Source organism: Montipora foliosa, chromosome 6 (assembly GCF_036669935.1).
Source record: "Montipora foliosa isolate CH-2021 chromosome 6, ASM3666993v2, whole genome shotgun sequence".
Taxonomy (NCBI): domain Eukaryota; kingdom Metazoa; phylum Cnidaria; class Anthozoa; order Scleractinia; family Acroporidae; genus Montipora; species Montipora foliosa.
Window position 1 is genome coordinate 30,626,207 of NC_090874.1, and position 12,500 is coordinate 30,638,706.

Here is a 12,500-nt window from a genome sequence, read left to right on the forward strand (position 1 = left end):
CCAATCATTTCAGAAATTCAACTCGTTTAAATCTCCTATTCGGCGAAAGCACAACTGGAATAATTTTATCATAGACCACAAAATGATGAAGACGTCGACACAGAAGAAGACAATGGCACTCTCTCGGTGAATTCAAGCGGTGATGAGGGCCATGCAAGGGGGTTGGTAATTTTTTTTTTCCTTCTCCGCTAATACATGTATATTAAAAATGTGCAAGAAATTGATACTTCAAGATCTCAATCACACGTGCGATTTGCAATACTCCGCACACACAATGTATTTCAATAATTTAGAATGTACATTGTAAAACCTAGCTCTTCTCATGAATTATGCCAACCATCGTCGGAATCAGTTGCACGGTTCTTGCGTACTCTGTAAATATTAATACATACATACGTAACAATGGGATTAAGTGTCCTTAGCGCCCTAGCTTAAACTCTTCGTTGAGGAGAGGGACAGTGACAATGCAATGTTGTAGTGTGGCATTGTTTTCATAGCAGAATCGGTAATTTTTAGGTGACTAGAATTATGTTCTGCTAATTTATTTACTCGTCAGTTGATTTATAACTTATTTATATAACAAATTAATTCAATATTTATCAAATAATTTATAATTGAAGCAGGTAACTAAGAAAACAGTAACTAGAAAGCGAAAATGTATAAGATTATGATTTAACCTGCACCCATAAATGTAAAACGTTAGATCTCAAACTTGCTTTTGGAGACATGCTATATCTTGACGACTGCAGAACAGCTGAGTTTCGCTCTATGAGTATTTTTACTCCCTCGTTTGATTTACAGTTAAATTACTCAAAATAAAGAGTTATTTACTCGGTGAATTTAGTGAAAAAAATTACACAAGTTTTGCGCAATGAGAGAAAAACACTTAATCAGTGAGTAACTATTTACTCACATATTTGGGTAAATCTGAGTTATACCTAGCTTACTCAAAATATTGAGTTACTTCAACTCACTATGTTGAGTAAAAAATCTAACTCATGTTGTGAGTAATGTAACTCAAGATATTGTGTAAAACGCTTACTTTACTCATAAAGTGAGTCAACTTTACTCCTTATCAAAAATGCTTTTTTTGCTTTTTTCTTTAGGGAAAACAGTTACCTCTTAGTACTTAAAAAAAAAAAATACTGACCTCTGGTTGGTAGCGTTCCCAGGTTTTCTGAATTGGCTTGGTTGCTCTTTTCAGAATTTACTGTTGCGTGAGTTAGGGTGTCTGCTGACAACAACAACAACAAAATGCTGAAAAATTGTCAGTGCTAATCACTGCACCTCTCTATCCACTTCCTCCTCCTATAGAGAGCTCTTAGAGGAGCAATGATTATTTTTAAATTAGTTAAGGACGTCAAGAGTACTGCTTCTTGTTATAGTTACAGCTCTGTTGCGCATGGTTCAAAATTGACCAAAGCCATAAGTGATGATTTTCAGTAAATTGACCAAGAGGTTTGAATGATTATACAAATGCACCCTTGCTGTGCTATGGTACCTAAAATTACATGAAGAGGCAAGATAAAAATAATATTCTTATATTTCCCTGTCATACATGGCGAAGATTTTGCATACAGTCATTATAATAGTGGGTTTTAGTGTACAACACCTGATTCAATAGCAGCGCAATTAACATTAGGAAATCCAAGGAACGATTTGCAAATGCTGCAGTAACTAATTTCAATTGCCATGAGGCCATCCCCTTTTTTTTCTCCTTTTCGCGTCGTCCGACCGACCCAAATTTTTGGCATTTTCAAAACAAAAAAAAAAAAAAAAAAAACAGCTAACGACGTTTTTAAGCCATTTTATGTAGCATAGGAGTTTCGGTCGTTGATCCTTTTGCCCACGCTGTCTTAATTTTGCAACAACCTTCACCAACGTTTCCGCCATATTGATTTTGGGTTCATGTCTTGTTGTTTTCCTGGCTCCACAGCTATTATGCTGGGGTACCAGGGCTCCGATTCCGAGAATGCTTATGATTGTTTTTTAGGCTTTTTTTTTTTCAATCCGATCGACCGACCCGATATCAGGAAACGCATTCGACGGTAAACCAAAAAAAAAGGGGATGGCCTGATGGCAAGAAGAAGGTGACAGATAATTCATTCTAAAAGTCGCTAAACCAAGATTAACTAAAATACGTTTCTCGTGTAAAAGGAGAGTTGGGTCAAGGGAACAATTTTATGATTTTCATGCTGTTTGGCAAAGAAATAATTCTCTCTGACCTTGGCTCATTATGCCTACTGTGAAGATTCTTTAAAGGTTCCCGGAAATAAACAAAGATACCTTTTCCTTTTTTTTAGGAAGAGACAGCCATGACTAATTTTTGGCCATGTTCTCAACCTGGAATTTTTAAAATTGGGCGAAAATTAACCTTTCAATTGACAACCGAGAAGACATAGAATAGACTCCATGAAGTGGAATTTTCCTATTTAATGGTCCGCCATTGCTAACATTAAAATCTTGAGAGAATTGGATCGAGGGGAAAATGACGTCAAAGACTCAATAGTTTAAGAATAATATACAGCACTGGAATTTCGGGCTTTCAGACTTTTAAACTCTTGTTTTGCATATATGATAATTGACCGCCGTTTCGAAAGTATCTGTTAGCATTTCACTTATGCAGTGAAAACTTCAGTAATATTGGAACTTATGCTGACTTTAAGCACCGTTTACTTACCTACAACTTTTAATGTGTAGGTATGATTAATAGAGCCATAGGAGTTGGATACAACACACGTATACCTTCCAGAGTCCAAGGGAACCAAATCCTTTAGTTTGAGGTACCACATGTTTGTCTTGAGCCGAGGTAGTCACACTCGGAGAATTGTTTACGAAAAAAATATGAAGTCAACCAAGCTAGTGAGTAAATGACGTCTCTTTTTCCTAGATCCAACTCTCTGAGGTCCAATCGTTCATGAAATCCAAAACTTACTCTCAAAGTAAACAACCTTTGGATAAAAATCAAAGCCCAAAATTTTGCCAGTCAAGTGTTAAGGAATCACACTTTCAAAATCTGAAGAAAAATGAAAGTGATTTCTTTTTATCATAGTACCAATTTAAGTTAACAAACCACAGCATTATTTTGGGTTTTTTTACTAATCTTAATACACTTTTTAGTAGTCTACAAAGAGATCTGACAAATGGCACGAAAGCGTCCCTTTTTATGCCTGTTAAAAAATGAAGCGAACAAACACTGGATGAATTTACTACGTGGAACGGTGGAAATAGTGTTTGGAGTTTACCATGTAAAATTGCGAATGTGGTGTACATTTTCTTTGGAACTATACAATGCTATAAAAGTGAGTGGCTTACCAAGAGGGGGTATACCTGGCAGGCAATTGTTAGTAGTGTAAAGCCCAAAAGAAGAAAAAATTAAATGAGAAACAATGAATGCTTTCTTTAGAAATGGGGTTGGCCTTCTTAACAACAAGATTACCTTTAAACTATGAATAAAATTGCTTGGCCTGAGAAACAGGAAACATAGTTATTATCATTTGTCAGCTACAACCGGCTGAACAAGTTCAATTAAAGGATAAAACAGTCGGAGGCGTTTTTAGCACTTAAGAGTAATCAAGCTTGTTCTCTAAAGTAATAAACCCTACATTACAATTTAAAAAAATATAACTGTAAGCTCCATACAAAAGTCGCGACAAGGTAGTACTTTGAGTTAAGCATATGAACACGTCGGAAAGCATGAAAAGTCTTAATCAGATTTCAATGTAAGATCTTACCGCCTGATCCTCTCCATAGTTTATTAAGGGCGGTCAAAAACGCATTTCGGTAATCATAACCAAGATGGTTGCTGACGTAACACGTGTACATTCCCAAGTCCTTTGATGTTACGTTTGGAATGTTAACTTTAACCCCGTACTTTCCTTCCACATACACAGTTTCATACTGTGTAGGGTTGACAAGTGAGTATGATCCATTTTGAAAATCAATTGGACTTGGGTATGTCTTGGGTACAGCCTTCCATTTCAGCCATCGAAAATCTGGCAAGGTGCCACTTAAGAGAACAACGCATGTCAAAGAAGCGTTTTCTCCAAGCAGCACACTGGTGTTTTGAGGGTAGCTACACTTCAGAATAGGCCTGGTCCGAGATTTTTCTGTTAAAGAAAATAAGATAAAAAATATGATCTAATTGTAGAGATTAACGGGCTGAGACACGTATTGCATGGATTGGCTTGCGGCAAGGCCTATAGGACGGAAGACTATTCCAACTTGTACAGGAAACAACTTTCTTTTGATCGTAACTTAATACTGAAACATCCGAAACGGTAAAGGCACTCCAAAAAATAAAAGTAAATAAACGTGCCTGAGATTGTTTTGTCAAAATATCACAAAACTGATGGAAACGAATTGATTAAACAAATATAGTGTCGTGTCTTGTGTTATACCGAGCAATTTGCGTAAACAAAAGTGAGGAAAACTGTAAAGTTATTCTAGGATCCTGCTTGGTTGATAGTTTTTGCCACCAAGTATTTGTAGTGTTATTGGCTCGTCTATCCTTTCTGTATCCTTTGGTAGGAAATCAAGTCTGCATGACTGAACTCAGTTCCAGTGAATTGAATTTTCCATGCAAAGCATGTAAAGCATGTAAAGCAAATATGTCCATATTTATTTGGCCATCTCTGAGATATCGTGCTCTTAAAATTTGGTGCGACGCCGTTTCGAAAGTATCTGTTAGCATTTCACTTATGCAGTGAAAACTTCAGTAATATTGGAACTTATGCTGACTTTAAGCACCGTTTACTTACCTACAACTTTTAGTGTGTAGGTATGATTAATAGAGCCATAGGAGTTGGATACAACACACGTGTACCTTCCAGAGTCCAAGGGAACCAAATCCTTTAGTTTGAGGTACCACATGTTTGTCTTGAGCCGAGGTTGTAGTCGTCTCTCTATGGTAGCTTGGCCATCCTTGAACCATTGAAATTTTAGTGGTGTTGAGCCATTGGCTTTGCACTTCATTCGAATATTATGCCGAGCTGGCCAGGCAATAAACCTTTGTCTCATTCTGATAGAATCTACAAATCTGGGTGAATCTAAAAATTAAAAAAAAAAAAGGAAATTATGACAGTGCGGCAAGAAGCCGACTTCATTGGTTGACTTCATATTTTTTCGTAAACAATTCTCCGAGTGTGATTCAGCCGAAAGCATTTACATTGCGTAAGTAATATTTGGAAAATACAAGCGAAAAAGCATTTACATTGCGTAACTAATATTTGAAAAATACAAGCGAAAAAGCTTAAAAATTAAAAATTTGGCAATGAGAAAAAACGTCGATGAGAGAAGCCATCCACTAAATTTTCCTTTATCACGATACTCCGAACACAACTTGATAGAAATCCATCGACGTGCGTGGAAAAAAAACACTTAAAATTTAATCAAAGGCGCTCTCTTTTGTTTTGTTTAGACCTACTTTCGACGAGTAAAGCCGTTACAAAATAGATTTTGGTCTGTTGTGGAAAACTTTTGGCTGTTGCCGTTCAAAGGTCTTTAATGAAGTCCTCTGGCCTTTAAAAGTCTTGGATTTGAAAGAGCTGCAACATGAAGCACTCTCAAGATCACAGATTATTGATCATTGATCATTGATCATTGATCAATCCCTATCATAAGCAACCGATTCAGCCGAGACAAACCTCTGTGATACATAGCAACTACAAACGTTGCTCATAAATGGTGTCACTTCTTCACTTGAACGTTTTGCTTGTATGTCATCTTCATTTATACGTTGATGTTTTACGTGAATCATATCGCAGATATTTTTCAAAACCAAACGCCCCTCTTCAGGCAAGAAAGGTGTGAGACCTGGAAGCTGGATTTCGTTCCTGACGAAAGTTTTTTAAACACAGAGAAGGGGAAGCCTTGAGCAGCAATCAGTAATGCAATGACTTGTTCATTTGATCAGTGACAGAGTTTACAGTGGTGCATTTGCCGGATTGTATACAATGACACTGACCTTCCTTGAATACTGCCAGTCTTAAATTAAGGTTACATTGAGGATGGTTGTCTCTTGATTATAAAGATGTTGTAACAGTTGAGGATCTTTGAGCCCGTTCATGCGACTTTTGCTGTAATTACACACGACCGTGAACCACAAGAAGTGTCGAGCCTTGAACCGTCTTCGGAGAACAACTTTGGCTTTATTTTTTACGTTTTACAAATTGAAATGCTCTGTTCAGTCTCAGGCCCTGCTTCACTGTTTTATGTTTCTTTCGATTGACTGATAAGACCTAATATCCAAAATTAAGTCACAATGACATGTGCCCTGGGATGTAACCTAAAGTCTTGTATTTATTCTTATGTGGTTATTGGAAGCCGTACACGTTAGAGCTTAGAAATTAGAAGTTTAACAACTTTTTTCCCTTTTTGTTACACTCGCTGTCAAAGGAGATAAAAAAAATCTTGTTCCGAATCCGCACTGATATCAGGCGAGTTATCTGATCGACTTGTGTTTTAAGCAGCTGGTTAACTTTTGCGGTAATGAATAATCTTCCCTATCCTGGCCACTTCCCTAGCATTTATTGCCTATTACCTTATCGATAAGGCACTGCAAAAGCACTAACTTGATTGCTTAATTATACCGAATATTTTTATATGTTCTGCTTTCACTGTTAACTTTATTTTGCAGTATGTACAACATCTAAAAATATTTCATGACTCGCAATGACTTGTACCATTTGTAAACAGCGTGTGCTACACGAATCACCTCGCTGATCAAGAGGATATTGATGTTTGATGCTACATCGTGTACCAACGGAACTTGCCGGTTGTCCAAGACCATCGCAGACTGGTGGGTCGCGTGTCGCTAAACGCACGATTGTAAATAAGAAGGTAATGGACTTAATAACAGTAGATTTTAGTTGATCCACGCGAGACAAAGATTAGCCTTGAGATATGAGAAAGCCATTTAGCGGGTAGATGTTTTTCATTGATCCTAACGCACGGTTCTGCTCGAAATATTACTTTTGATGATTGTGATCGAAACATGATTGTTTCAGTCGACGACAGACCACAAGGTATTGGATAGATGATGCTGACAGGCCTCGGAAATCTATCTCCTTTGACGTATCCTTTACGGAAATTGAAGCCCAATGGACCAAATTGAGACCATTGAAATGTCGTTATGGACATACATGTTGAGAGTTTTGCTTTGCAGTACTAATTTGAACGAACAAATACTACCCAGGTACAAACATGGCGAGGTGCTGCAGAAATTTCAACCTCTCACATCTTATTTTTGGCGGCTCCCAGTGAGGTTCTCCCCTACCGAATTCAAGATCGTTCCTTGAAGTCATTGTTCATAATTTCCTTGGATAAACCTGAACAAAATTTGATTATTAATAACCCTTTTTTTTCAATGTTGTGTTAAAAATTATAAACCAACGAGAAACTTCTTCTTTTCTTATGCTACCTTATGTTTACATGATTAGAATATTTTCGATCGTTTATATTTCTTTTTGAATGTAAACTTGTGTCCTATGACAATTCTTTCACAAAGCGAGGCGAGTTGATAATAAGAAGTGGCTTAATAAATGTAGAAAACGCTACCTTCTGTAAGATCGCTTCGCATAAGGGATAGAAACTAGGGATACACGACAGAGACAATGCGCTGTCGTTATTCTATAATACTCCAAGAAAAAGACAAAAAAAAGATATGTTTGTTCGGATGCCAGTGACTCAGGGACAATTAAACACGCTATGTGCAGTATACACTAAGCTCTTTTTTTCTCGCATGTAGCTTCTTATACCGAAGTAGAGTATTGAGTTTATTGGCATTTGAATCGCCAAAAAGCACCTCCCTGGTGCAACAAGGACAAAGATTAAGGGCATCCGCTTCACACTGTGAACCATGGCCCAAGGTCTAAAGATAACCAGCCTCCATTGCTACAGAGATGATGAAGCTATTTACACTGTAAACACACAAATTCGTTTATGTTTTTTTAGTCTTACCTGCTACACCAATTCTGATTTGTGTTGTGATCACAAACGCAGCCAAAGAGACACTCCAAACAGTGTTGTAACACATAGTATGCATCTATAGCTTTGATTGAAGCTGGTTTGCGTTATCGATCTGCTCTACGACTTTGGAACTTTGGTTAAGAGCTGTTTGCAGCTTGTTTGTGTTAGAGTTGCCACGCTTAAGCCAGTGAGATGAGATATCGAGTGAACTGGCGCCAGATGGCGGAACTTTAATGTTTTATCAGGAAGGAAGTTATCTGCATTATAGGCTCATTCTTCGGAACTTGGATGGTTAAGATCTCTCAATTTCCTCACGTTTGACAATGCCTTCGCTGTTACGGGACAATCTTACTTGCATGTACCTCTTGATTGCAGCCAAGAGAGTTTGTTGTGGCTGCGTCCGTTTCGTTTGTTGAATTAATCTTTCAAAACCTGGTGGTTAAACAGTGTTTCTGTTATTCACAAATAACAAATACAGTAGTACAAATGAAAAATGAAAAATATTTACCTGACAAACAAAATAACGCTGACCATAGTTGTCTGGATACCGTCTTTAATTATTTAAAGAACTCAGTGTTTCCTTATTGGGATTAGGAAGAGGAACTGTTTACTTTTCTGAATTCCTCTGACCTTATACACCTGATTTTGTCGCTAACACTACACTGTTTTGCAATAGATCGCTTGCTGAAAAGCCCGCTGCGAGCCCTGGGTCATCACGGTCCCAGCATTGTAAGCAACCGCATTGCAATTCAGATCATCATTATCATCATCATCATAGCAGCCTGTCGTGGGCGACAATAGCTGTTTCATTTAGGTCTGATCAGATTCCTCCACACAGCTCTGTCCTTAGCCTTCTGCTGCCAGGAATTCTTGTAGCAACAACAAGATCTGTTGATATCACAAGATCTGTTGATATCACATAACAAGATCTGTTGATATCACAGTACATGGTTCCTTTATAATTTGTCGTCCGTATATTAGCTTTGGTTGTGAGCAAAATGAAGGTTCCATAAAGCAATTTAGGTTTAATTTTTAGGGATTTGAAAGTCGAAAATGCGAGTATCCATATCTTCATCGTTGTCGCACACTGACGGGCCAAAGAAAGCGGAACAAGAATCAATTAATTTTTCGGTTATGGAAAAACCTTGATAAATTGATGTGGTCATTTGGCTGCATTACACGGGCTGTCCTATCTATGTAGCTCCGCACGATGCACTCTTGATTTTAAAATTTATTTCAGATGGTGGTGCTCTGAACTGCTGTGCAATTTGGTATCAAATGATAAGGATTACACCGCTTTGACGAAAGAGGGCGGATGTTCTCAAGTTGGGAGTAGCTTTCACTTCATCTTTCTCTTTCTACTTTCTTCTCGGCTGTTTGTGTTACTGAAACATGATATGATATGATCTGTACCTCCGAGAATGAATGTTAGTTTCTCATGAACAATTTAATTGCTTTTGAAAATTCAAGTTCAGGTTTGCCTTTGGGATGTCATTTTGTAGTGCACATGGGAGTTATTTTCTTCTGTACTAATACTCTTACAATTATTTCGTTAGGCTATACGCAGCCCACAAGTGGCAGCATTTACATGTTTTCCAATGAAAATAAACTTTAACCATTTTTATGGGTGACCTTTTTCAGTTCAACTCCTAATCGAAAAATTAGAGGGTTTGCAAAAAAAAAGGACATTTATGTCTCAATCTGGAATCACTGTGTTGAGCAGCAATCAAAATGTCCAATTCTGTCTTCACAAAGATACAAATCGCAAACTTAACACATTAAACCACACAGGGGAACAGCATTGCTTGTTCGTTTACATGCAGCTACGTGACTCAAGGTGTTCAGTGCAAATGTCAAACGCGACATTCGAAGAAAACATGCTTTGTCATGTCAAGTTTCTGTGCTATCTTTTTTCCAACGTGTATCGACAACGACAACGATGTTGATGACGATTATTATTGAACTCCTCTTCCGTTTCATCTACAATATGACTATTTGAAACAATTAATAAGATCATAATAATGAAATAATGAAATTTATTTATAATGAAATTCATTACCTTATAATGAAATTTATTTATAATGAACTTTAGGTAGATGTCGAGTCTTCTAGCCCTGGGGCACTAATTGCGGACACTGGACATAGAAATCAAATCGGTTTAATTAAAAAAAAATCAAGCATGCGGAGAAAAACACCTGTCGGAGGAGAGAAGAGAACGAACGAACTCAACCCACATATGACACCATATCGGGGAATCGAACCAGCGCCTCATTAATGGGAGGCGAGTAAGCTCACCACTGTCCTAACATCGTTTCCAAAAAAAAAAAACAGGTGCCAAAAAACAGATAATTTGTATTTCCTCCAATAGAAAGCTTTCATCTGTCGACACAAGCTTTATACAACTGTCCCATGACCCCGGTTGTTTGTTGTTGTTGTTTTTTGTAATAATCTTATTTGTTGCATCATTCACTTTCATCCCACCGTCTCGCTTCAGGTTACTCCACACATCCCCTTCCTCCTGCGCGCCAAGAGAGAAAAGAAAATGATGGGAATTTGCGCAATAATTTCATCAGCTAGTTACCCAAAGTACAGAAGCAATAAGAGTTAACAATGAAGGTGAAACTAATCCTTTTTCTTTCAATAATTCGTGTCAAACGAAAACCAATAATGGTACGTTTTTTCCTAGTACGTCACTGTTCACTTTATACAAATGACTAAGGACATTATAAGCAGAAATTTTCGCCAAGAATAAATTTAAATGTTAATGTGGATTTAATGCCGTGTGTTTACCTTCTTACCTATGAATGCAATCACAACTCATGCTGAATAGAAACTCCTACCACTGAATAGCAGATGAATTAAACATTCCAGAAAGGAAATCTTAATTTTAAGAGTCAATGCTCTTCCTGTTTTAAGTCCTCTGTTAACAGCAGCCTTGATCACAAGGCATTACAAAACCGTCCAAGTTGATTAAAAAAACCGCAACAATTTTCCAGTGATTCACAATGTAAACAGTACGAAATCTTAAAGTCTGTAAAAGTCATCCCAATAAAGACTAATTCTAATTTAAGTCTACAAGTCTTTAAGCTTACAGCATTGCTAGCAGTTTTGACGTACAGCTACTATTCAGCAAACATTTCAGTCCAGAGGATAACCCTCTGACGTATGATCATGATAAACACGATACAACCATGCATTTTTGAAAAACAAACGACATTCTGGATTTTGCACGGTATCGTAGCCGTATCGTATAATATGTCAATATTAGCGGCCCTTTACTGTTTTTATAAAATAACTTGAGCATCTTTGAGTAATCCGCCTAAGGCAGAGATCTACATAGTTGAGTTTTTTGATTTAGTTCCATCGGTTACCTAACTTAGCAAAATGTGCTGAAGAAGGTACAGACATATCCATGATAGTTAAAATCTAGTTGATGAAGTTTGCGAGAGACAGCTTTTTGAGGGAATAAGCTACGAGAGACCTGCGAAACAAAGGGTAATTCTTCTCAGCGACCAACTTAAACAAAATAGTTGAAGCTCCACCTACCTAACGTAAAGTTCAATTGGCAATTCTAATTCAAGTTGTTTTACCTAAGATGTACTGACCCCAACATTATTATAATTTATGCGATTAATAGAGTGGGGTTGGGAGGTAGTGTAGAGGAGGTCAAACCTCTTTGTGGGAAAGGGGAGGACAGGGGATTTCAAGGCTTTTAGCTGCCATCATTACATTTCCTCTACAGAAGAAACAAGTAGAGGCTTTTTGTATTTACGACTTGTTTTGCGTACTAGGGCTGCAAGGAAAAATACAGTTGGTTGTACAGGAGCCCATGAGTAGAGCTTGCCTCTACCATACACGTCCACCATGTGTCAACTTTTGAGCGTATCTTTCTATTTTTAAAACGCCACGAGTTCCTTGACTCTGCACGCACTGTTTTAAGTGGTCAATCAGAATAAAGTGATTGCCTAACAAAGAAAAAAAATAGCAGTAACAATGTATTTAAGGAGGCTCACAATAGTTTTAGGACTGGGTTCTAGCCGGGCGAATCACGCGCGTCACTCGCGGGATTTTTAAAAGCCATGGGGAAGGTAAACAAACATGGCAGCGCGTAATTTTTTTTGCCGAACTCTATTCATGTCTCGTTTTCAGGGTAAATCGCGTTTTTACGAAATATTTAGCCACCAAAAGTCTTTATTTGTACTATTAGCTAAAGAAAAAGATGCTTGCCGATCAGCATATGTGGTGCGGAGAAGAAAATTTTATAGCTTTTATGTACGCGCTGCGATCCATCGTAAAGTCCCTGGAGTGGACTACGAAATTCCTGAGACCAAACCATTTACACGTTTACTTCTTTATCTTTCCTTGGCCGGCTTTGTATGTGGCTTTAGTTTACTTAATCCATCGGTGGCCTATGCTGGAGAAGATGACGAAAACTCTGTCGGTGCCAATTCTAGTCGCTTGAGCGTGTTGAAAAACCTTGTAAGGGCAAGTGAGGAAAAATCCCAGGAAACACAAATTGATACCGAGGAAGA

The 12,500-nt window shown here is 37.7% G+C and overlaps 1 protein-coding gene across 8 annotated transcripts in view; it reads right to left on the reverse strand.

Annotated features, from left to right (window-relative positions):
• Positions 1–12,500, reverse strand: part of LOC138007116 (fibroblast growth factor receptor-like 1) — a 33,494-nt gene that overhangs the window by 12,926 nt on the left and 8,068 nt on the right. For 2 of the 8 annotated variants that reach the window (XM_068853856.1, XM_068853860.1), the window contains exons 1-5: positions 8,477–8,797; positions 7,960–8,400; positions 4,761–5,048; positions 3,735–4,109; positions 1,151–1,234 (exon numbers count right to left, since the gene is read on the reverse strand). In XM_068853856.1, the coding sequence (XP_068709957.1) occupies positions 1,151–1,234; positions 3,735–4,109; positions 4,761–5,048; positions 7,960–8,044 (832 nt within the window). In that variant the 5' untranslated portion in view covers positions 8,045–8,400; positions 8,477–8,797. Of the gene's footprint in view, positions 373–1,150; positions 1,235–1,544; positions 3,017–3,734; positions 4,110–4,760; positions 5,049–7,959; positions 8,401–8,476; positions 8,799–12,500 lie in introns of those variants that run through there. The other 6 variants (XR_011124000.1, XR_011124001.1, XM_068853859.1 and 3 more) reach the window with 6 other exon arrangements.